Below are 26,949 nucleotides of genomic sequence, written 5' to 3'. Positions count from 1 at the left end.
CCTGACCTTGGGCAATCAGTCACTAACCGGACCTCAGTTAAAGTGATCAACCAATCTAGTTTGCCAGGGACTGAGTAGTTTCCTGGGACGTGGGACTTCCATTGATAAAACCAGGATAGTCTATCACCCTAGCTCAGTTCCACATCTGTAAAAAGGAGACTGGACTGGACAAGAGTGGGAAATTCCGCCAAACCCTGCGTTCAGGCAGACATTGCCAATTGCCCTTGGCACTAATTCCTGTGAGTATAAGTGTATCCTCACAATCCTTTACAATAAGACCAGCTACTGTCAATCAGAATTGGCACCTGTTTGCATCCTTGGACTGAATTTTTGACAAGCTGAGATTTTAAGGATCAGAATTTATTGAGGACCAACTTTGAGTCAAGCTCTGTCATAAATTCTAAGTCAGATTCTCTCCAGCTTGGGCTAAATGACTTCCCTAGAACTTGTGGATCTTGTTTTTTTAGGATTTGATTGCACATTTGGGCAAATATATGGACTGGCATTGGGTTGTATAATAAATTCAGCTTTAGAAACTGAATAAATTCAGTTCTTTAGAAACTTACATTTATTGAGTGCTTATTATATGCTAGAACTACATAAAGGCCATCATGCTAACACTGTGAGCTTGTGAGTGTCTGCCATTTGGAAATACGCAAACTGAGGAGTAGAGGTCCACTGTCTGCCTAAGGGCCCCAGCCAGCAGGCAGGGGAGTTGAATGAGATCCCATTTAAGGCCCTCTCACTCCAATAGCTCCGACTTTTCCACCATGATGCAGATACAGTTGGATTCTTTGGTCTCTTTCCTCCTTTAGTCTTCGATGTGCACTGCCTACACCCTTCCCATCCCTCCAAAGACTTAAGTTTCCTCGCGTTCAGGTGACAATTTGGGGTTACTCCGTGCTGCTGAGAGGCCCAAAACTTCCAGGCGGTAGAAAGAAAGGACCTGCACGGTCTGCTCCCTGACTCCAGGAACGGGCAGATCCCCACTAGGAAACTCCATATAAACTGACCCGCGGGCGGGGTTGGGTAAGAGGGCCGCGCCGCGCGGCTGGAGGAGGTGGGTTTCGCTGCAGCCTAGCGGCCCCGCTAGCTGACGGGCGGCGCATGCGCGGCGCGGGTCGCGGAGTTGTGAATGGTGCGTTTTGTTTGCCGGAGTTTAGAGCGGGCGGGCGCGCGAGCAGGAGGGGTGGGGCCGACGGGGGCGGGGCGGGCGGGCTAGCGAGGTGGGCGGCGAGAGGAAGTGGCGGCGGCGGCCGGGGGTGGCGAGTGCTGGGTCAGCGCGGGCGGTAGGCAACGGCTGAGGCGGTGGCGGCGGCGGCGGCGGCGTGGGCTGGGCTCGAGCGGGCAGCGACACCTCAGACTCCTGGGAGCAGGAGCCTACGCGGGCGGGCGCTGGAAACAAAGGGAAGCGAGAGTCAGGGCGCCGCGGGTGGGCGGTCAGTCGGTCAGCGCGGAGCCGGCCAGCGGGTGCCCGCGGGAGCCCGGAGCCCGGCCGGCCGGCTCGGCCTCAGGGCGGGAAGATGCCGCGCGTCGTGCCCGACCAGAGAAGCAAGTTCGAGAACGAGGAGTTCTTCAGGAAGCTAAGCCGCGAGTGTGAGGTGAGGCGGGCGGGTGGCGCGGAGGCCGCGGCGCGCCCCGAGTGGGCCCGGGCGGAGAAAAGTTTGGGCGGCGCGGCCCCCGGGAGCCCCGTGTCGGCGCGCGGGCAAGGGGCAATCTCGCTCTGGCAGCTGTCTGCCCGCAGACTCTGCTTGCCCTTATCGGCGCCGCGCGGGCCGGGCGGCGTCGCGGATTTGGCTTCTGATTTCGGGCTGTCTCTGCCTTGCAGATTAAGTACACGGGCTTCAGGGACCGGCCCCACGAGGAGCGCCAGGCGCGCTTCCAGAACGCCTGCCGGGACGGCCGCTCGGAAATAGTAAGTCGGCGGGGCCGGGACGCTGGGGGCCCGGGGCACGGGGGAGCGACGCGTGCGCTGATCACTTGTTGCGCGGGGGCCGCCGCGGCCCAGGTCGGTTCCGGACGGCGCCGCGGACGCCGCGGCTCCCGGAACTGAGCGGGCGCCGTCTCACTTCCTACTCGGGATTCAAAATGCGAAACTAGACACTGGCGGGCAGCGTCCTCGCGGGGAAATGCTTCCCTGTAGCCCTCTACGAGTGAATGATGTTTCCCAGACAAGACTCGGCAAACACTTTGCCGCGAGTGGAACTCAAAGCGGAGCCCACCAAAACAAGGAAAGGTCGTTGTATAGTCTGTGACACCGATTAAAGATTAAAGGGTCGGAGTATTAGTAAGAAGAAAACTCACTCGGAAGAAGAATCGAGCTTCGTTCAAGGTTCTGACTCTTGGACGATTGTCTCTTAGACGCTAGATTTTTCGTAAATCTAAATGAGAAGCTGTCTCACTTTCGGTAGGGCTGAGACTAAATCTGAGAGCAAATCCAAAATTACCTGTTGTTCTAATGGGGAGGGAGGGGAGAAGCCCTTAAGAACGTACCATCTTTTTTTCTTAGAATGTTAGCCCTCCGGAGAATCAGAAGGAAACCATTGTAGGTTTTTTTTTCTTCCTAACCTAAAAAATGTCCCGTTTAAGGCCTGCAGTCCCTAAAGAATTGCATGGACTTGCAATCCACGGTTTATCTGAGGCGGTAGATATGGTGCTTCACCTCCACCAAACCTTATGTTGAAAAAAATTAAAGTGGCCTGGTTCTTGTCATTTCTTTTTGGTTTGTCCTATTGAAAGTGCTAATGATGAGGCCACAAGTGGAAAGGAAAAAAACTAAAGAAAAGAGGTTGAGTATTAATAAAAAAAAAAAGTTGAAGCTCTGTATTATGGAATTGATTATCTACTGCGTGACTTGGGCCATTGCATCTGCAGGCTTTTGAAGCTAGAGGCTCAGTTTGAATTTAGGTTAACAATAGGAAGACATATTGGAACATTTACTTTCCCCACCCCCTTGTACAGTAGAGAATCTTTTTATTGAGATACGTCACATACCTCACGTTTCATCACTGAAATCAAATTTATTTTTAAAGAATATTTTAATATTTAAAATGAATACTTCTTAGAATTGTATTACAGGTAATAAGAAGATACTGACCAGATCTATTAGGAGCTCTAGAATATTTTGTCATTATTGCACATTATGAAAAGAAATCTCCAGCTTTTAGCCCACTTTCAGTTTCTTGAGTAGTTGTAATAGTTATATGATTCAAACATATTGAACGAATAACTTTCTGGGTTTGGCACTGAGTACGAGAAGAATCATTTATTAGTTGGTTCAATGATTATATCATCCTTTGTCTGGGCTTCCTTTTGCAAAAGGTGGATGATATACCTCACCAATGAATTTCTTGGAGGTGATTGATATAAGTATAAAAGATGAGATAAAAAGTGCTATCATAATTTTTTAAAGCTGAAGTTTTTTTGAAAAACCTAGTGAAACATAGCTAATAGGATGTTTTCTGTGATATCAAACTTTACTGCATGTAATTATGAATTTAAAGTATAATTTAACTCAGTATATTTGAATTACTATGTTATGATATAAATTTAATATTATAGCAGTATTATAAGTTGCTTGTATTTGTCATAAATTTCTCTTCAGGGATAAATCAGATGTTCTAATTGTAGGCTTTCCCCTCTTCCAAATATCTGATCCTACAAATTTTTATACGTTCTTCATTTCTGACAGGTATTAAAGGTTAAGGAAGGTAGATTGAAATCTGTGTAAGAATTGTAATTAAGACAGCACATCTTAATTTGTTGAATAATGTAGCTATTTGTATTGGAAAGGAATTTCACATTTCCCTTACTTTCTAGTCCCCCCCCCCCCGTAATTCAAGGTTACCCACGTTTAAATTAAGGGATTTCTAGCTCCTAGAGGATGGAGACCATGTTATTTCTATTTATACCCACTCTGTACAGGTTTTGCAGTGTCTTGCATCATGAGTACTTGATTATTTGAACTTAGATGTTATTTAATTTAAGGCCCAAAATTTATCTTATGTCTTATAAACAGACTGTGGCTTTTATTTAGTTGGTTGTGGAAAATAGATGTGGAAAAGGCTTTATGTTGCATCTATTTTGATAGCAGTGACATATGACAAAAATATACATAGTTCCCCAAACTATTCCCAACCCTTTTTTCCCCTTTTATTCTTTTTATTTTGAATATCTCCTTGTCAGTGAAGTTAATGAAGAATTTATTTTGTATTTGGATGTGAAACAGTGTAAGGGCTGTGATGCTTATCTCTTTTTAGCTATAAAACTTAGCCAAACTCCACATCATAGCATGAAATAAAAGTGATTATGGATGAAGGATAGAATCTATTTGGTAAAATCTGATTTATCCCATCCCTTATATAAATTCTTATTGTAGTAAGAAAGTTAGAGATATCTTCAACACAAATGATTAATAAAAGGAAAAAAAACTTAGGTATGGTGACTCTGAAAGCAGAAAAATCTGTGTACTTTTAATACTGAAGATGGAGGAATAAAAGCTATGTTGGATTGGCACAAGTGTGCTGTTTTACAATTTACGAAACCTATAAAATGTGGTTGGGACATCCTGGAAATCCTGCATACAGACATTTACACCAGTGTGGCATTTTTATGTTTTCAAACAGAATTTTCCCAACATCTTTGTATTTGTGGATATTCCATTAAAGGAAAGAGTTTTGTGGTCCAATAAATTTGGGAAATGCTATTCTAGAATGATCTGTTTTTACCTCTTCTGTCTCAGAGAGAGGGATGTTGATGAGGTAACGGGCATGAAGTGATGAAGCAGGAAATCTCTTCTGAGGTTGGCCTTGGGGCAGGAGGTGAGGTAATAAAAGCTGCAGAATGTCTTTACTTAGCACAGAGCTGATTTGGGTTACATTGGTGGTGGAAGAATCTGTTACTAGGTGAACACTGAAGAAACCTGTGTAGGGGATTTTGACAGGATATTCATTCATGGGCAGAATCTCTTATCTGCCACCACTCTGCTCTGAGTATTTCATTATCTCTGGCTGAAAAATCTGTCTTACCTAGGTCAAAATTATTTCTCATTGAGCGGAGGGTATAGCTCAAGTGGTAGAGTGCCTTCTCAGCATGTATGAGGTCCTGGGTTCAATCCCCAGTACCTCCATTAAAAAAAAAAATTTAAATAGACCTAATTACCTCCCCGCCAAAACAAAACAAAACAAAACAAAAACCTAAAAAGAAAAACTATAAAAAATTATTTCTCACTGTATTAGCAAATACATGTATGTAGCATTTTCTTGAAACTCTGCTAAGCAGTTTACAAATTACTGGAAACTGAGGTTCAAAGTTAAGTAAGTCACACAGCCTAGGCAGTTTGCCTCCTAGTGTCTGCTTTTCATTTGATCTATTATTAGTTCACTTCATTCACTTCACATGATTGTTTTTGAAACTGATGCTAATAGTGGGCAAAGATTTTTCTTAAGATTAATATGTAATATTGATGTTTCTTCAGTCTCCATTCATACAAAATACCACAAGAAAAGGTATCCCAGTTGACTAAGGAAATGCCGTTGAAGATGTGGGTAGAGACTTAGCAGTTAGGTTGACAGTTGTACCTATAGTACCAATCATATAAATAGGAAGTACTATAGTTTTTATGTCTAAAGAATCTAAGCTGTTAGTCATCAGGGGAACTAATGGATAGCTGAATCAGCTAATGCTTTAAACCAGTTGCCCAAAATGTGAACCTCTTTCTTTCAGATGAAGACTCTATGCTTGAAAACAAATTATGCTTTAGACCCTTAATTAGTAAAATAAAACAAAAAGTTCTCTGATTTCAACAAAGAAGAGCTTACAAATATTTAGATGATGAAAGTATGTTTTGTTTTTGTTTTTGTTTTTGTTTTTCAAAATGCTTTTTATTTATTTATTTCTTTCAGATTTTCCTGGGGAGGAAGGACAGTGTTATTTCCATTTTTCACTTAGGGGAAATAGTTAAATTGCTCAGGGCCTACACAGAATGACACTTTATCCGAAATGGTTTTAGAGCTGTGCCATCCAAATCTCTTATAAGTATTAGATAAGTACTCTTTTGTTATCGTCAGATCCAGTTCTCCAAAAGTCAAATTTTAGAAAATGCTTATTTTTTTAATCATCCACGGTTTTAGAGAGATGAGAAGTCATGACACATCACAAGCTAATGCATGGTTTATCAGAGGAGAGACAGTCCCAAGTGCCTTTTTAACATGGCCTTTGGAGGATTGTGTTTCCTTGAGCAAAAGAAATCAAGAAAAATTAAAATGTCTCATTTACACAACTTTTAAATTGTGGTATGCTTAAAAATTCAAGATGTTTAGCTCTTCAGTGATTTTCACATTTAAAAATACAAGTTTTAAAATTCAGTAATGGTGGCTTCTGGTTAGACATTAGCAGTGCGTGATACTAACGTCAGCAAAAAATGACCTGAAAGAAAGTATTGATTCATGTCTGATTTTATATTTAAGCAGCCAATGGCAAATGTCTTCAAAATGGAATCAGATGTTTGTAACTTAATACTTAAGAAAAATGATGAGTGCATGTTTTTTGCTTTTAAGTAATCTCAGTGCTGCCTGGCTTAAGACAGAAACTGATGTAAAAATAAATGACTGCCTGCATAATTTATGTAATGTCTTGCTCCTGATCCTGTTTGTATTGATTTTTCTAAAAGGCTTTTGTGGCCACAGGAACCAATCTGTCTCTCCAGTTTTTTCCGGCCAGCTGGCAGGGAGAACAGCGACAAACACCTAGCCGGGAGTATGTGGACTTAGAAAGAGAAGCAGGCAAGGTAGGAAGCATTTCTTTGCAATTTGAAATACTGTGGATTATTTCATTATTAGAGATTAACTGTTAATTTACATTTTAATAAAGAGATCACAGGTCTGATTATACAGGCATATGTTTAGATTTGTTTTCATTCCATATTGTCAAGATATAATGCAGTTTTTAAAAATCAGTCAAATTTTTTATATCATTTCATTACTAATTTCATATATATAACATTCACCATAGAAAGTTCTAGCCATTAAGGAGTAGTGTGCTTTCTTACATGTAACTTTCAAAACTTAATTCCTTTAAAAGTGTTGACAAGAAATTTTTTGTTTTACTAAAGTGTGTGACTATAGTGTAAAAAAAAATGAAATTTAGAGAAAAATGGGGAAATGCTCTGTAGGCTTAAAATTTAATATTTAGAAATAATTCATGGGTAACTTTCTACTTCTGTTAACATAGCAAATTTAATTTTGAGAAAAATGTGAAAACATTAACTTGGAAATAACTTTTTTGTTTTGAGGAGAAGCTTCTGGGAAAACAAATAAATGTCTTAAAATTTTTATATTGAAAGTTTAGGTCAAAGATATGAAAGATGTAGGTGAAAATGTTTAAGCTGAGAGCCCTATTAAAATCTAAGTTAAATGTATTATGATTTTGGTGAAATGTTAATGAATAATGTCTTAGATTGGTTCATCCTTTAATGTAGAAATGGACTTCTTGAAGTAAAATATTTAAAGGAAAAAAATGTTTTGACCTCATGTTAACACTCTGTGTTTCTCCTGTTTCCTTTGCAGTGTGTTTCCATACCTGTTTTTATTAACTTACTGAATTACTTGTCTAAATGTTGTGACTAGCATAACCTATGACTTTATTTGCAAAACATAAGAAATATCTAAATATTAACCTTTGAGGAACTTAAGATTTTTGTTTTGGGCTGTATTAGGAAAAGGATTTTTGTGTATATATACAATGAAGAGTTTTTGTTTCCTTTAATTGTATGACATAAGGTTTGATCTTTTGTGGGTGACAAACCAGCTGATCTTTTGGAGAGGGAAAACAGATTACAGAATTTAAAAATGAATAATAAGTAAGTAATTTGCTTTTTTATGTATCAGCTTGTTTGCTTGGAAGAATAAAAGCAAATGTTCAAGATTTTACTATTTGGTAATTCTTATATATAAAGGAGAAGTTGGGAAGTCCTTGTAGGATTATTGCTTTTTTATCTGTTTGGTGCATGAATATGTAACTAAATGAAGAAATTATTTTTTTCCACATCACTTCCTTAAAGTTTCTTTAACGTGGTGGCACAGATAATAAAGACATAAATCAAAAAAATTCCTTTCCTCTCAACTTTTATGCTTAACTATTTTAGGACTTCAAGATTGACATCTCAGTGTTACTGAAATCTTCTAGTATTTAGTAACTAGTAGATGGGTGTTAACTCCACTAGAAAGTTCATTGAATTAATTTAATGGTGTCTGTTCACTGAAGACTACGTTATTTTCAGACTTAAACCATTGAGATATTTTCAGCTATATGATCGATAAAAACAAAAATATTGTGTAACTTAGTCTAGAATTTAGAGGATATATTTTCAAATATATCAACAAAAGCAATAGACCTGATGCAAGAAATCAAGAGACTTATATTTTATTATTTGTTTTATAAGTTTTTCCTGTAAAGGCCCAGATAGTAAATATTTCCAGTTTTGCAGGCATATGGTCTCTTGCAGCTACTCAAGTCGGCTGTTACAATGTGAAAGGAACCATAGACAGTGTATAAACAAATGAACATGGCTGTCTTCCAAGGATGTTAATGCTGACAGAAATCTGTATCTTTTCCTTAGATTTAAATCTGTAAATGTTTATGTATAGATGTGTATTTCTCAAATATAGTTTTCTCAACACTTAGAGAATCTAGAAAAAAAGTTTTTAATGGGGGGAAAAAACCTGCTAGTATATTGCTCTATACCACCAGGAAAAGTATGCCAGTGAATTTAGAGAAAATATACTGACCTGTGTTTTCTCATCTACAGAGCTCAGGCTATGAGGTCTCTTATTTCCCTTCCTCCTTTTCTATAATGTTTTTCTGATAACTGTTAGCATTTATATCTGTCTCCATAGGACTAGGACTAGAAGCAAAGTAAATGGAAGGAATTTCTGTAAATATTAATTATTTGCCTCTGCTCCTTATATTGGATCCCAAATCATTGTCCTCTACATACTGTCAGCCTAGTTACCTCCTGAAGCAGCTTAATTCTCTTCCCATTCATACCCAGCTTTGAGAATATGAGTGGTTAAGCCTTTGGAGTTAGGTGTAAGTGCTTCATATACTGCTTCATTTACTGCTGTGTAACTTTGGACAAGTTATTTAATCTTTATGGTGCTCAATTATAAAACGAGATTGGTGCATACCTCCCAGGGTTGCCCTAGTGATTAAACGAAATAGTGTATTTAAAGTGCTTAGCTGAGTACCTGACACAATTACTCAAAAATTCATTCATTCAGAAGGTCTTTGTGGAACACTTACTATATGTATTGAGTGAACACTGTCTTAGGCACTTAAGATACATCAGTGAACAAAGATCCTGCCCTAGAAGTTGTTTTGTAGAAGGAATGGAGGAGTAGACAATATGCATAGTAAGTTATGAAATACGTTACAAAGTGGTAAGTGCTCTGGGAAAAAAAGGGAAAATAGAGTAAAATAAAGGTGATCAATGAGTGGCAATGTTTGCAATTTTATTTTTATTTATTTTTTAAATTTTTATTTATTAAATGTTTGCAGTTTTAAATAGGATAGTCTGGGTAAGGAAGGTCATGTTTAAGCAGAGACCTGAAGGTGGTTAGGGAATGATAAGCCATGCAGGTATGTGGGGGAAAGATGTTCCAGACAGAGAAGGCAGCCTTGTAAAGGCCCTAGAGTGGGAACATGCATAGTATGTTTGATAAACAGCAAGCAGACTGTGTGTGGCTGAAGCAGACTGAACGAGGAGGAGTAGTAGGAGATGGGTTTAAGGAGATAGCAGGGAGCCAGTTTATGTGACCATGGGAGGCCATTATATCAACACAGACTTATTCTGAGTAAAATGGAAAGTAGTTTCGGCTTTTTGAGCAGATGAATGATATGATCTGCCTTAGATTTTGAATGAAAAAAGATCACTCTAGCTGCTGGGTTAATAATAGGTTTAGGGGGCAAGAGTAAAGCAGGGAGACCAGTTGGGCTATTACAGTAATCTTGGTGAGAGACTATGGTTGTAGCAGTGGAAGTGATGAGAAGTAGTCATAGTCTGGGTACATTCTGAGATAGAGCCAACAGGATTTGCTTGTGGATTCATTGTAGAGTGTGAGAGTCAAGATACCGACTCCCAACTTTTTTGGTTAGAGCAACTGGAAGTATGGGATTGTTGTCATCTGAGACAGGAAAATCTATGGGTGGAACAATTTTGAGGAGCAGTTTAGTACATGTGAGTTTGTGGTGGAAGCTTGTTGCAGCTTCCATTATATCACCACCCACCCATAACTTATTAAGTGTATGCACTACTTTTTTGTAAGTAACCCTTTGTTGTTTATCTCAAGTTCAGTGGCTTAAAAAAAAATCAACTCTAGTTTATGTACCAAAAATGCACCCATTTTAAGTGTATAATTTGAGTTTTAACAAATGTATGTTACCATGAAAACACCACCCACAATCCAGATAATGTTTCAGTTACCCCCAAAAGTTCCTTTGTACCTTTTTACAGGAATCAGAGTGGCTTGACTGAATGGTTCTGACTCAAAGTCTCCCATGAGATTGCAGTCAAGCTATTGGGGCTGTCCAGTCTATGAGGGCTTGACTGGAGCTAAAGGATCCCCTTCCAAGCTTACTCAGATAACTTTTGGTAGGTGACTTCAGTTTCTAGTTCTGTGTTTTCTCCATGGAGAGAAAAAGAATGAAGTCACCCTGGTTTTTATGACCTGTTCTCCAATCACTTGTGTCTTAATTATGTTCATTAGAAGGAAGTCACTAAGTCTAACCCACACTCAGCAGGGACGAGGTGGTTTATTCATACACATGGGAGGAAGCTGGGATCATTGGGGCCATTTTGGAGGCTGGCTGCCACAATATTCATTTACATTTAGTGAATTCAGAAAAAACTAGAATGGTAATGGGAAACAGAAGCTCCATATTCTGTTTGATTTGAAATATGGCTTTAAGATCTAAGAAAATGGGCTTAGCAAAATCAGTCCTTTTGTTCATTCTTTCTGCCTTTGTGTCTGTAGGAATATTTTCAAACTGAAGATCTTCAATTAGGAAGGCCTGTTAACAGATAACTGACCATCAAGTCAGAGCACCCAGTTTTATAATCTATCAAATATATTTGAAACTTTTCACCCAGCTATCTAGTGAGCTGTCTACATTGATAATAACGATCTTTCTCAGAAAAGTGTAAAATAAACAGTGCAGTGGAAAGATCTCTAGGTATGAGTTAAGACAATTATAGCTGTTTTCCTTATCTGTAAATGGGAATCAGGATATCTGCCCAATTCATATACTTCAGGTGAAGATTAAATGAGATACAAGAATATGTGAAAATGCCTTCTAAATTGTAAAGCCCTATCCAGAGGTAGGCTATTTGATGGGTTTGTAGGGTGAGATTACAGATAACCGTGGAGTTTCAGTGCTATAGGGTGCCTTCAAGTCAGCTTCACTTCAGGTAGCTGTACAATGTTAAGAAGACTACATCTTTCCCAAATGGTACATTCTGGTATTTTATAAACCTAGGCAGTCAAAATGTTCTTAATTCTTCCTTAATTTAATCTACTTTCCTCTGATTTAGCTGTTAGAAGGCAAGGAAGGCAACAAATAAGAATTTAAATCGTTCCTATGTTAAACTTTTATAGACCATGCAACTCCCAATCTCTGATCTTTCCTCTTAGGACCTATTTCAAATTTTTATTTCAAACAAATGCAAATGATTATAGCTGACCATAAGTTAATAGTCTTGAGTGGTCAGATTAATTGCACGCATTCTGTATTTTTCTTAAGCCTCCTTAGGTTTTTGAATTAGTGGCTATTTGTGCTTAATACATGATCCTAGTTTGTGAGCATAAAGATAACAGTTGTGAAAATATTTTATAAGCTGAAAAAAATGAACTTTATGGTGCTATTGTTTGTTTACCATTTTTCCTATGGAAGTTGAATGTACTATATAGTCTTATGTAGATATATCTAGAATATACTACCTGGTCCCAGAAAAAGAGATTCAACTTTTTTTATGGTTGTGTTCCTATTTATAACTTATGATTTTAATTGATAGTCAAATGACAGTAGTAGACATTGGGAGTTGTTATAAAGTGTATTTCATTATAATAGTTACTTTTAAAACTTTTGATAAGTCATTTGTTTTACTTTTTTTTCTTTCTGAACTTTTATACTTAAAAATATTTTATCATTCATTTTCATCAGCATAAAATAGCAAAGCAAAATTTAACAGCATTTGATTTAATCAATGAGGACAGACTCTTGTTTTACATGTCTTCTCCAAAGGTCTGTGACTGCTTCTTTTGGAGTGTTTTGCTTACTTTCTTGCAGGATCTTTGTCCCAAAATAAATATTGTGTCTGTTTATATACCATTCATAATTTGGCAGTGTTTAGAGCACTCCTTGATGTTAGCCTTGAGAAATCTCTCTTTAGGCTCAGCAGCAAGTTACTTCTTGAGACTTAAACAACCCAGTCACTCCAAATAAAAGATACCTGTGGTAACCCTTCAAAATGTGATTTTCCCCAAGAGAAACTGAGGCAACTTTATGACTAACTTGTCGGTCAAATCTAGACTTTATTTTGATTCAATTAAAATCTAGACTTTAAGTATTTTGAAGTATATTTTATAGCATTTAGTTATCAATGATTTCATGTATTAAAATAAGTAATCTGGGTTTTTTAAAATATGTTTTAAGTATACTATATGTTAATAATCAAATCATAAAATTTAGAACTAGAAGCCTTATTGCTTATATTTTTAAAGAAAAGGTTTTATTTCAATAAATTTTCAAGCCAAGGAGAGTTGACTAACTTCCTGAGTAAGTAATGTTCAAAAATTAGGATGTCATAGTACCTTCTAATTAGAGTTACATTAATTTGCATATGTGGTAAATGTACCTCTGAAGTATTTGTAGATAATGTACTCTATTTTTCCCTTCTCTTTTTTCTTCCAGTTTTACTGAGATATAATTGACATACAGCACCGATCTTTTCCCCTTTTCTTGAACTGCATTATTTGCCTGGATTTACCTTTTAGTGTAAAGATAAAATTTCATTCTGGCCATACCTCAATTATATATTCCAAGGTAGAGAAGATAATGTCTGAGAAAAACATCCTTAATTCTCCCCTTTTTTGCTTCTGGTTTCCTACCCCAGGATTTATTGAGTGATTAATTCAAACCTACAAGGATAAAGAAATGTTATCAACCAAAGAAGTTAAGTTTTGAGTAGGGCTGCTTTATTCTAGTTTTACTGCTTTCTATTTTCTCTCATAATTGATTTTTTTTCAATTGTCATTATTGAGATGTAATTTATATACAACAAAACTTACCTGTTTTGGGTGTACAATTCAGTGACAAATGTGTACAGTCAGTGGTATAACCACTACCACTATAAAGATACAGAATATATCTATAACCTCAGAAATTAAATTAAAATTCCCTCATGCCCCTTTGTAGCCAGTCCTCCCACCCCCTGGTCCAGGCAACCACTGTCTGCTTTCTATTACTACTATTTTGCCTTTTCTAGAATTTCATATGAATGGTGTCATACAATATGTAGTTTTTTTGTGTCTAGGTGTTACTTAGCAACATGCTTTTGAAATTCATCCATGTTATCCGTTAATTTTTATTACGGAGTAGTATTCCATTTTGTGGATATGCCACATTTTGTTTATCCATTTACCAGTTGGTAGGCATTGTTTTGGCTATTACGAGAATTGCTGCGTTGGACATTTATATGCAAGTCTTTTATGTGGACATTTGTTTTCATTTCTCTTGGGTAGATATGTAGGACAGAAATTGCTGGGTTTTTTTCATGAGTATAAATTTTATGTTTTTTTGTATTATGTATTTTTATGTATTAAATACAAGTTCTTTATCAGATATTTTGCAATTGAGGTTTTATTATGAGTCACATTAATAGTGGTAGCATTGACTGCATATGAAACATTGCGTTAGAAAATACAAATACAGATTCTGTCAAACTGCTATAATACAGATGTAATTTTGGACTCCTGTTGTGCCTCTCAACTCTTCCTCATTTATAAATTTTAATGCTGTTTGGCTCATAAAATTGATAATTTTGAAATTAATGTTAATTCCGTCAAGATCTTGATGTATTTTTGATTTTTTGAGCTTGTATTTTTATTTTGTTTTGTTTCATTTATTATGGTAAAATACACATAACATAAAATTTACCATTTGAACTGTTTTTAACTGTACAGTTCAGTATTGTTAAGTATATCCAAATTGTTATGTAACCATCACCACCATCCATCTCCAAAACTTTTATCATCTTCCTTAAACTAAAGCTCTGTACCCACTAGACATAACTTTCCATTCTCCTCTGCCCCCAGCCCCTGGCAACTGCCATTCTACTGTCTGTCTCTGTGTATTTGATTACTCTGGGTACCTCATGCAAGTGGAATCAAATGGTATTTGTCCTGTTGTGACTGATTTATTCCACTTAGCATAATGTCTTTTAAGGTTCATACATGTATCAATGTAATGTTTTTATTTTATTTACTTTTTAAAGAAAATTTTTGGAGGGGGGAGGTAGTTAGGTTTGTTTGTTTGTTTGTTTGTTTGTTTATTATTTATTTTTCTAATGGAGGTACTGGAGATTGAATCCAGGACCTTGTGCATGCTAAGCATACACTCTATCACTGAGCTATACCCCCTCAATGTAGTATTTTAAAATAACTTTTTTCCTGACAAAAGAAATAAGGAAAATTTGGAAAATAAACTTTTAGAAAAGGTACCAAAATCTTTCATTACTGCCTCTTAGAAAACCATTGTTAATATTTTACTATATTGTCGTTCTTTTTTTTTATTATCATTCTTAGTGACATACACATTTTTCTGTATATATTTAAATTTTAAAATAAAAAAGTATTCTATTTGAAATAGCATTTACTTTTTATCTTATCTTTGAATTTTCTCCACATCTTGTTAATAATTATTGGATTTTTTTTAGCTGACATTTAAAAAATCTGTATCTTTCTGATCTTACTGTTATTAACCATCAAAGAAAGAAGCAACAGAATGATTATCAATGTTAATTTTTAGAATAAAAAGATGATAAAATGGACATGAATGTACTTAACAAGCACACATGCAATGTTCATCCATCTAGGAAACCTTTGCAAATAAATCTAGGAAACAGTAGTCAGTCATACTGTACACATGGCAATCTTTTTTTCTCCTACATGAAAAATCTTTTTTTCTCCTGCAGTAAACTTTGGGCATTCTAGTGTAGGCATTTGGAAGGGCAGAAAACATTTATTAACTACCTCTGAATATGTGGGACTCCTTTGCTACTGTGTACTTTTATTTCCTCATTTAAGAATTATAATAATAGCAAATAGTTCTGTAGCACAGGCTATGTGCCACTGCAATGTTTTAGTTGATACATAGATAACATAGACATACTTTTATGATCTCCATTTTATTGTAAGGGAGCATTTGTAAATTTTAATGCTAGTTAGCTTGAGCAGGCTCAGAGACTTTCTTTCATATCACTTCTTTGATACTTAGTTTTCTACAGATTGGAAGCCATAGACTAGCTGTGTTCTTCATGTTATACACAATGATTTGGTAGGGAGTTTAATCATTGTTACCTTCTTTTATGAAAGTATACAATGTAAATAGCTGAAAATTATTATCTACTGTGAGCTTTATAGTTTAGGCTGGGCCTTCTCAAATTAATGTGTATCTAGGAGTCAAGAATTTTAAATAACACATAAAATGTGCCTTTTGGCAGTATAGCTGTGCATTTAGGACTGATGCTTTCCTGTGCTGTACTATGTGTCCTAAGAAGGAAAGGGCCAAGTCTGGGAATGGTTGGTAAGTTGTTCTTATGGGCAAAAACCCTTTTTCTATGTATATAATCAATACTGAACCCTTTTGTGTTTTAAAACATCAGATGTAAAGGTAGATTAATCTTCAGATTAAAACAAAAGAGTAGCCTAGGAACATGGAGAATTTAGATGTTTTCCAATAAATAATATATTCTGCCCATATTAAATGATAATTTCTTATAAGTGGCCTCCTTGCAGAATATTGTTATAAATAATGGCCCTTTGGGAGAACCCTCTAAATTTTTTGAGGTATTGCTTATTTCTGGCTTGCCATCATTTTGCTCTCCAGAACATTGCTGGGCCATTTTTTTAACTTGTAATAAAATTCATGTAGCATAGAATTCACTATCTTACCCATCTGTGCAGTTCAGTGGTTTTTAATATATTCACAGTGTCTAATCTTCATCACCACTATCTAATTCCAAGGACGTTTTCAAAACCGAACCATTTAAAATACATTTTGACAATCTGCAAACTAGTTTTTATGGTGATCACCACCACCAGGCACTGTACTAGATGATTTATCACTAATTCTCTTAATCCTGCACTATAGTGAAGTCTTCTGCTTGATTTTGGAACATGTTTAGTGATAGCTTGATTTTACAGTCAAGGAAACTGAGGCCCAGAGAGGCTAACTAAATCTTCTGAAGTCATAATCTGTTTGCTAGTTAGAGCCAGTATCCAGACCCAGGTCTTTTTTACCCCAGAATCTGTGTTCTTTGCAGTTTAACACAGTGCTGCTAATAAAAAATCATTAGGGAAGTTGCCAGAAACTCCACATACCACCTTGCAAAACCTTCCAAAGTTATTTTGGCCCACCAAGTTACTCCTCCCATTGGAGTGAGTAGCCATTAATATTTTAATATGGTCATTTAATAGGCTCATTTTAATGACTTCAGAACAGTCTTTTACTTCCATCTTTTCCTTTCAACTTTTAACTTTTCTTGAATTGTTTTTCTAACTTGAAGTGTGAATAATGTTTGGAGTGATAATCAAGCTGCTGGAAAACTACATAATCAACTTTTTGTGTTAATATTATGTTAATAATTTGGTAAAGTCACCTGTAGTATTTTTATTTTTTTGTTTGGTGGTTAGTTTTCTGGGGGTTTTTGTGGAGGTATTTCGTAATTAGGGGTTATTTATTTATTTTAATTGTGGTACTGGGGATTGAGCCCAGGACCTTGTGCATGCTACCACTGAGCTATACCCTCTCCCCTTGTAATATTTTTAGAAATAATTCTTACAGAGTTGACTCAGGAATGGATAAATAAGTGGGAGGGTATAGCTCAAGTGGCAGAGTACATGCTTAGCATGCACAAGGTCCTGGGTTCAATCCACAGTACCTCCATCAAAAAAACTAAATAAATAAATAAACCTAATTACCTTCCCCTGCAAAAAAACAAAAAACTAAGGAATGGATAAATAACATCTGCCTGTTTTATTTCATTACCCTTTTTTTTTTGGTCTTAATTAAGAAACAAAGAATTTTTTGACTTAATTTTGAATGCTTTTCACTTGAAATTGTACCTCCTAGGTCAGAACATTTTAAGACTGTTAAAAATGCATTGTTTACTTTGAATCCTAGAATGAAAATTTCAGAACTAGTAAGCTGTCTATTTTGGGGGAAGAGGAAACATTCATATGATGCATTCTAAAGTCATGTAAAGAGTTGATGTTATTTATTGTTCTAGATGCTGAGGATTTAACCATGAAATTGATTGTCGGGTCTCTATTTATTCTTTTTTTTATATATAAACATTTTTTATTGAGTTATAGTCATTTTACAATGTTGTATCAAATTCCAGTGTAGAGCACAATTTTTCAGTTATATATGAACGTACGTACATTCATTGTCACATTCTCTTTCGCTGTGAGCCACCACAAGATCCTGTATATATTTCCCTGTGCTACACAGTACAGTCTTGTTTATCTATTCTACATTTTGAAATCCCAGTCCCTTCCCACCGCCTGTCCCCCTGGCAACCACAAGTTTGCATTCTGTGTCTATTTATTCTTTAGGGAAATAGTCTATTTTTTACATACCCTAAAATACTTAGGAAACATTAATAATGCAATCCGTTAATGCAACTGTGGTTTGGGTGAATGTATAGATTTCATGAGTTTTGGATGATAATTTTTATTACTTACTAGCTGTGTGACCTTCTGCAAGTGAATTATTTAATCTCTCAGTTTTAATTTCTTTATTTAAACTTTTTTCTTATTGGGTGCTTATAAAGGTCAGATAGGACTTAAAAGTTTTGAAAGCTATGAGGAATTTATATAAACTTTTGAGTGATAACGCTCCTTAAACCTGAGTGGAAAAGTACCAGGAAGAGACTTAAGAAATGAAGGGAGCTATATGAAACTGTTTGGGGATGGAGTAGGAACTTCTTTAAGCAAAGTGAGTTCAAAGTAGAGGCTTGGAGTTGCAGAGAGTCCAGAAATAGCATTCAGAGTCTCTCAGTATTAATGTTAATGGTGGTTTGTGATGCTTATGCTAACATTACTTTTTTATACCATGAGAAAGCCAGCAGGAATTTTAAATATAACTTCATGAAGAAAAGTTTTACATAAGAGTACAAATCATGTTACAAATTACCAAATTTTAGATTAGACTAAAAATGTTTTCTACTTAACAAAGCCATGTATAAATATACCTCAGAGTATGTGTGTTATTGGTGCATAAGCATCTTCTCAGATGGCTCGCAGAAGGAATGGCTCTTCCAAACAATGGACCAACAGTGTTTCCAGGTGGAGCATTCTTCTGAAAAGTAATTAGTGAAAATTTACCACACATGACTTTAACTCTGTGTGAAACTACAATAAAACCAGTATAAAATTTTAGCATGCGTTTTATAAAATTTATTATACGTTATAAAATTTAATACAATATGATTTTTATTGTTACTTAAAATCTTTTTGAAAATATGTTCATTATTTAATGCATCTTCTCCTTAAGTGCTACTCATCTTTTTATTTGTTAAATATATTTTATGAATAAAAGAGTAGATACATACATATAAAATAGATAAATAATAAGTTTCTACTGTATAGCAAAGGGAACTACCTATATTCAATATCTTGTAGTAACCTATAATGAAAGAGAATATGAAAAGGAATGTATATGTATGACTGAAACATGCTGTATGCCAGAAATTGACACAACATTGTAAACTGACGGTACTTCAATTAAAAAAATATATATACTTGATTTAAAAAATGTATAGTTTTAGGAATAATAATAGGAATATCCATGTACCTGCTAATTAAGTCAAGATACAGTATTTCTACCATGTTAGAACTGTGATGTCTATATGGTAGCCACTAACCACATGTGACTGCTAAGCATCTGAACTGTGACTAGTCTAACTGACATGTGCTGTATGTGAAAAAGTACACACTGGATTTTGAAAACTTGTACAAAAAGAAGCTTGTAAAACATCTCAATAATTTTTATATTGATTACATGTTGAAAAATATTTTAAATACTTCTGGTTGAGTAATATTACTGTAATTGATTTCACCAGTTTCTGCTTAGTGTTTTAAAACATGGCTGTTAGAAAATTTTCATTTACATATGTGAGTTGCATTTGTGGATCTCATTATATTTCTATTGGACAGTGATACCTTAAAAAAACTCCACAGTCCTGTTCCCCTCTCCACAAAAAAAACCTTCTCATTATCCTGATTAATAGATTTATTCCCTTGCTTTTATAATTTTATCCCTATGCATGTATTTCTAAACAATGCTTTGTTTAGTTTTAAAAAAACTGAATATAGCAAGCACAAACTTCATGGCAGTGTAAGTAAAGGACTGTAATTTCATTTCAACATGAAAGTTCCTAGGAGATAAGCTGAACAAAACCTCAGTATCAATTCTGGATTCAGCTTTCCTGCGAATTTTAAGAGCTTCTCTAGGGAACTTTGTGAACATAGTTGTGAATGGGTTGTGGAGAACCTGGGGCTCATACTGGATTTGGGGCACCTGGCAGTGTGAGCCAGTGTTCGTGGTATGCTAGAGGTCTGGAGGAAATGATCAGAGGGAGTGGGCTCCTCTATATTTTCTGATTCTAGGCTCACCATGACCTACCTCCTTTTTACAGGGTTTTTCCGTAATTCTTTTCATCTTATAAAACTGCAACTCTTTACCCATTAAGTGGTAATTCCCCATTCCCTGACTCCCCCTTCTCCTTAACCCTGGCAACCACCATTCTACTTTCTATGATTTTGGCTGCTCTAAGTACCTCTTATAAATGGAGTTATATGGTATTTATCTTTTTATGACTGGCTTATTTCACTTAGTAAAATGTCCAGAAGATTCATCTATGTTGTAGCATATTGCAGAATTTCCTTCTCTAAAAGGCTGAATAATACTCTGTTGTATGTATAGACCACATTTTGCTTATCTCTTCATCCTTCTGTGGACACGTGGGTTGTTTCCACATTTTAGCTATTGTCAATAATGCTGCTGTGAACATGGGTATACAAATATGTCTTTGAGACCCTGCTTTCAGTTCTTCTAGGTATATACCCAGAAGTGGAATTACTGGATCATATGGTAATTCTGTTTTTAATTTCTTGAGGAATTGCTGTACTATTGTCCATGGCAGCTGTATTCTTATACATTCCCACAGCAGTGCACAACAATTTCTCATCCTTACCAATGCTTCTTGTTTTGTGGGTTTTGTTGATAGTAGCCGTCCTAATGAGTGAGGTGTCTAATAAGTGTTTCATTGTAGGGTTTTTTTTTTTGTTTGCTTTATTTTGTTTCTTATTGTAGTAAGTTTACAATGTATCCATTTCTGGTATAGCACATAAAATTTCAGTCATACATATAATACACACATATATTCATTTTCACATTCTTTTTCATTATAGGTTATTACAAGGTACTGAATATATAATTCCCTGTGCTATATAGTAAAAACTTGCTGTTTATCTATTTTATATATAGTATTTAGTATGTAGGGTTTTTTTATGTTTATAGCAGTTTTATTCTTTTTTAAGTTGAAGTATAGTTGATGTACAATATTATATAAGTTATAGGTATATAATATAGTGACACACAATTTTAAAGGTTATACTCCATTTATAATTATAAAATATTGGCCATATTCCCTGTGTTGTACAATATGTCCTTATAGCTTATTTTATACATAATGTTTAATCATAGTTTTGATTTGCATTTCCTAATTATTTGTGATGTTGAGCATCTTTTCATGTGTTTATTGGCCATCTGTGTATCTTCTTTAGAGAAATGCCTACTCTGCCCATTTTTAAATTGAGTTGTTTGGGGGTATTTTGTTGTTGAGTTTTAGAAGTTCTCTATTAATTTTGGATATTAATTCCTTATTAGGTATGATTTGCAAATATTTTCTCCCATTCTGTGGGTTGCCTTTTTACTTTATTGATAGTGTCTTTTGATGTACCTTTTTTTTTTTTAATTTTGATGAAGTCCAGTTTGTCTGTTTTTGTTGTTGTTACCTGTGCCTTTGGTGTCATCTCTAAGAAATCATTGTCAGATCCAGTGTCATGAAACTTTTATACCTTCTTTCTAGGAGTTTTATAGTTTTAGGTCTTACATTTAGGTCTTTGATCCATTTTGAGTTAATTTTTGTATATGGTGTTAGGTGGGAGCCCAACTTCATCCTTTTGCACTAGGTGTCCATTTTCTCAGCACCATTTGTTGAAAGGGCGGTCCTTTCTCACTGAATGGTCTTGGCCTGGCACCATTGTCAGAAATCATTTCACCGCATGTGAGGGTTTATTTCTGGGCTTTTTGTTCTAGTCCATCTGTCTATATGTTTGTCTTTATATCAGTACTACATTGTTTTGATTGCTGAAGCTTTGTAGTAAGTTTTGAAATCAGGAAGTGTAAGTCCTCATTTTGTTCCCTTTCAAGGTTGTTTTGGCTATTCAGATTTCTTGAGATTCTGTATGATTTTTAGGATGGGTTTTTCTGTTTGGTCAACACATCCGTTTATTGAGAGTGTGTGCTTGTATGCATACGAGCTTGCTTACTTGCTTAATCCTTTAAGTTCCAGGCACATTCTGTATTAATCCATGTTATGATTTCTGTGAGAAGTGCTGTTTTCTGTTTTGAACTGTAAGAAGTAGATTGGTAAATTACATTAAATCACTATAGAAGAAGCTATTTTTTTACACTAACATGCAACCCAATTATGATTCAGAGGCAAGGGAGATTGAATGACTGTAGTGATTATCCAACAGGGAAGCTGACTGTGCATTTCTAAATGGAGAGGAACATGTGACTAACGGAAGGTGAGTCAGAACCAAGTATCTTCTAGAGGAATCTGTTAAATAGACTACAGAAATGATTACAACCGAAAGGCAGAGTACATATTTCCTTTGTGGAATATCTTGTTTTCCTGGGTGGCTATGGCCATCCCAGTATTACTGCTTATCTACTGATTCATTGGTCTCAAAAAAAATGGCTCTTTCTTTTGGAAAGAAATCACTGTGTAAAACTTCAGTTGAAGTATTGTGTATAAGCAAGTCAGTTTCTGTGGTGCTCTGTATGTTTCATAACTTTATATTGACTTAACTAATTTTTACTATCAACTATGAAAGAGGTATTATTTAGCTTTGGTTTTATATGTGAGGAATTTGAGGCTTATTAACAAACTTAAATATTTGTCTCAAATACACCGATAGAACTAGAATTTAAATTCAGGTTTTATCTGATTCTAAAACACATTTAGTTTTTACTCTTTCCGTGCTGTCTTGGGTCTAATAGTGATGATATTCCATTTCGTTAAATAATAATTACATACACATTATTAAGATTTTTAATTTAAAGTTTTTTCTTTTATTTAGAAGCAGTTATTTTGTTTTATTTTAGTATATTGTGTTTGAACATTTTTTCCTAATTTTTAGCCATTTTATTTTGTTTCAAACTCTTGTTTATTCAAGTGGTAGTCAGTTTTCTTATCTCCACTGCTTAAGTAAAATATCCTCCTACCATTGATTTGAAGTGTTCTCTTTTTCATTTATTAAAAATTTGTATACTTGGTTTTGTTTTTTAAATGTTTTGTTTATTCCATTAAGTTGTTTCTGGCTGCCACAGCACTACTACATGTATACTCATTGCATTGTTACATGTTTTAATATCTGAAAGGGCAGAAAAATAATTTCCTATATTTTCTTGGATTGTCAATTCTTTTGTATTAATTATAGACTTTTATCTCAAATTCAAAAAAGCATTACATTGAGATTTTACTGGAATTTCATTAAAATAAGGATTACTTTGGGGTAAATTGGCAGTAGTCTTACTATTAGAGGATGTGACATCTCACTAGTTTATCAAATCTTTTTCTGTGTTTCAAAAATTAGATGTTTTTTTCTTATAGAGCCTCCATATTTCTTATTAAATTTATTCTTTGATACTTTTATTGCTGTTTTAAAATAAGTTTTTTCATTTTATTTTCTAAATAATTACTATTGTAATACAGGAAGGTTGTTGGGTTTCATATATTGTTTTTATAACCAGCCACTTTATTGAACTCATTAATTCACCTGGTTTTTCAGTTGAATATTTTAGATTTTTCAGGTAGATAATCTTCAGATGTTATATCCTAGTTATATTTATATGCAACTTTGTTAGAACTGTGGCTTTTAAAAGGAGGTTGCTGGATCTAGCTCCTTACAGTTTTACTATTACTGAAACATTCCATTAACCTTAGGAGTTAAGTGAGTCCTACTTTTAAATGTAATAGGTGAATTCAGGTGTTTTAATTCTTACAGTTTTTTTTTAATGTATTCAGCTATTCCTTATTAAAGGCTTTAAGTTAACTTGTGTTGGAATCTTCTTTTAGGTGGTGGGATATAAATTTTTTAAAATTCATCTTGTATTTGCACTGCCCTTATGATAATACCCTGCACAAAATGACAGGTAATAAACATCTGTTGAATAGGTGTATCTTTCCAAATTGAAATTACAGGGAAGCTACAGGAAAAACATTTCTAAATTCCAGCTGTGTTTCTGCTCTTCTGTTAATTATTATTCAGATATTTACTGAGGGCCTAAGGGGTACTGTTCATTCCCTGTTAACTGTTTTCCCTAATACCTCAATTTATAGACTAGAGTCACAAGTGTTTAAACTGATAGTTTACCACAGAGAAGTTAAATATTCTTTCCAATTGAAATGGTTTTTTTTTGAAGGTGAAGTATCTGCTTCTTGCTTTTATCAATAGCTTTGACACTTGGTTTCTGTGTATACTGATGTTATGGCTGAGTATTGGTGTGTATGGGAGTCTTGTTTGCAAATTTACAGTTATTCTAATTATCTTAAAATTACCTCCTTTAGAACCACTCAATAAAAGGAACTTTTTCTACTATCCCTTTGTACCCTCAATTTCTATTCTTGGCCCAGCTACCTAGGAGTTAGAAACACTGAACTTCCATATTGTATTGTAGAAGAAAGGGCAACTGAAGATGCTACTGCTTATTCCAAATTTAGATACTCTTAGAATAAGTAGACTACAGACTCTCAGATATAGAACTGTTTTGTACAGGTTGATAAATAGGAAGTTGACTAGGTTCTTTCATACCCTTCCTCTGATATTTACATTTCAAAACCCAGGGTAACTAATGTTTAGTTACTTAAGAAGTTTGGTCCCTTTACTAAATAAAGAGTATTTATCATCATCTCTCAAGCTTTATGCTACAAAGACCTTGGTGTCTGTGAGGGAAGTGAAAAATTGCATTTTTACTATCATAGTTGGATCCTTTTTCTCTTGCATACTCTTCTGAGAACTTGGTGAAAGCATTGGCCTTCCTTTAAAAAATGCACATGGGCACAAACACATTTTAACACAGAATTTTGGGAGGTTTCTGGTCTTCTTGAAACGTATCTATAAACCTAAAGTCATGTAGGTTCTCTGAACTACAGACTAAAAATTCCTGTATTGTTGATGGCTGCCAGATTTATATCATCAGCCCATATCTCTTCACAGAGTACTAGAAACTCATATGCAACTCCATGCTCAGAAGTCTCCTTTTACATATCGTATAGTTGTCACCTGTGTAACAGATAAAACTTATTCCAAAAAATTTTTATAATGACCGTATTGAGATAAAATTCATATACTGTAAAATTCACCCTTTTAGAGTGTATAATTGAGAGTTTTTTTTAGTATATTCACAGAATTGTGCAGCTGTCACCACTCTTTATTTCCAAAACATTTTCATCACCCCAAAAAGAAATTCTGTGCTTATTAACAGCCACTCCTCACTCCCCACTCCCCTCAGCCCCTGGCAACACTAATATCCTTTTTGTCTCTGTATTTGCCTGTTCTGGATATTTCATATAAATGGAATCATATAGTATGTGCCCTTTTCTGGTTTCTTTCACTTAGCATAATGCGTTCAAGGTTTATCCATGTTGTAGCGCTTATCACTACCTCACTCCTTTTTGTGGCTGAATAGTATTCCATTGTATGTATGATGCCACAGTTGCTGGTGTGCACATGTTTTTGCTGAAGCTCTACTGCTACAATGATTTGGAATTTAAAGCTACAGAATGTGGAAAATAAAGTGATATGTGTAATTTGGATTGAAATAACATCACAATCAGTGATATTTAGAGCCTGAGTTGATTAAAAAATTTTGCAATACTAATTTTATGTTTTTTCAAAAAAAAACCACAATGTGATGCTGTACTCATTTTTAACTTCCGTGGAGTCTTAAATACATCCTCTGATATTTCACTTTTGAGAAGATAAGCAGGCTATTTTGTTGTTTTTGTGTGTGATTAGCAGAATCTGTTTACACATTTTAAAGCCTTTATAGAATCCATTTTATATAAAACATTTAATTGTTCTCGAAAAAGGAGTTTAATCCTTAGGTCACATTCTAATACATGTTCTTCCTACAGTTTGAAATAAGGCATCATTATTTTCAGTGAGAAATGTCTCCATGTTAAATGACATTATTAAATTATATTACAAAATGCCAAACTGTTAAGAGACAGTTTTATTTTCTTTATAATTTGAGGTCTGGTATTCATGAATGTATGAAAAGTGCCAAACATTTACTTTGAAGGTCTACACATAAAACTCTTATTTATTTGAATGTGAACCTCTAAATAAATCACTGGATCATCTAAGTATTATTTTAAATTACAATTCCAGGCACTAGTCTTGATTATGAACTGTAGCCATTTTCTGAACCCATTTAGGAATTTCCCAAAACAGATCAGTGGTTTTCTTAGTCTTGAGAGAACTTTTATAAAGAAGTAATAAATCAGCTTTTTAAAAATTTAGTAATTTCATAAGGAAAATATTTTTTGACTATAGAAGTTTATATGAATAAGCTAGGTTATGGAATCTTTGAAACTAAAAGATACAAGTCATTGATGAAGACTACAGAACCTGATCATGAAGTTGACCTTTCTCTGCTTTTACATGAGGATTATCTTTATGTTTAGTGTAAGAATTTTAAAAATTGAGCTACATCAATGGGTGAAATGTTATACTCCTCACTATGTAGCAGCATCTCCTCTGTTAGAAAGGATAGGTGGGAATGTTGATTAGAGAATATGGTAAGTCAAGTTATAATTGATAGGCAAATATGAAGGTGTATTGTCTTTAGTTTTTATGAGGTATTGAATATAAAGTCATCACAGTCACTTGTTTGACTAGGTGCACACCAGTGGAGTTTTAAATTCACATTGTGGAAGAGAATGAGCACTTATCAGAGCAGAAGGAAATGTGTGGTTAAACGGTCTCAGCTATAACTGTGGACTGTTTCCCTTGGTCCAAGTGGGAGGAGAAATGGTACCTTATGTTTTTTTTCCAATGTCAGTAGAAATTGGTTCAGCATAGTTTATTGGAGCCCTTAACAGGAAAAATAGTTGTGTTTAGTAGTGGAGGGGAATGACATACATATGTACTAGGAAGGCATAAGTCCTTTAGGTTTTATTTTGCAGGTGACTCACTAGTCATTTTTTGCTAGTAATTTTTCTAGCATTATTTATAATTACTGACTATTATTCTTATTAAACTTCTCTAAAGACAAGAATGTATCAAGATTTTTTGTTGAAGAAATTGCTTAAAA

At 35.2% G+C, this 26,949-nt stretch overlaps 1 protein-coding gene across 3 annotated transcripts in view; it reads left to right on the top strand.

The window, feature by feature from the left end:
• The first annotated feature begins 1,239 nt into the window (after positions 1–1,239).
• The window catches only part of CBFB (core-binding factor subunit beta), a 47,342-nt gene continuing 21,632 nt past the window's right edge, over positions 1,240–26,949 (top strand). Inside the window, exons 1-3 of one of the 3 annotated variants that reach the window (XM_064489087.1) lie at positions 1,240–1,601; positions 1,829–1,915; positions 6,671–6,787. In XM_064489087.1, coding sequence (XP_064345157.1) covers positions 1,524–1,601; positions 1,829–1,915; positions 6,671–6,787 — 282 coding nt within the window. In that variant the 5' untranslated portion in view covers positions 1,240–1,523. The remainder of the gene's footprint in view (positions 1,602–1,828; positions 1,916–6,670; positions 6,788–26,949) is intronic. The other 2 variants (XM_031458302.2, XM_031458303.2) reach the window with 2 other exon arrangements.

The sequence above is a fragment of the Camelus dromedarius genome, chromosome 9 (assembly GCF_036321535.1).
Source record: "Camelus dromedarius isolate mCamDro1 chromosome 9, mCamDro1.pat, whole genome shotgun sequence".
NCBI classification, from domain to species: Eukaryota; Metazoa; Chordata; class Mammalia; order Artiodactyla; family Camelidae; genus Camelus; species Camelus dromedarius.
The sequence above is the reverse complement of the archived record's forward strand: the minus strand, read 5'-3'. Positions and strand labels throughout refer to the sequence as shown.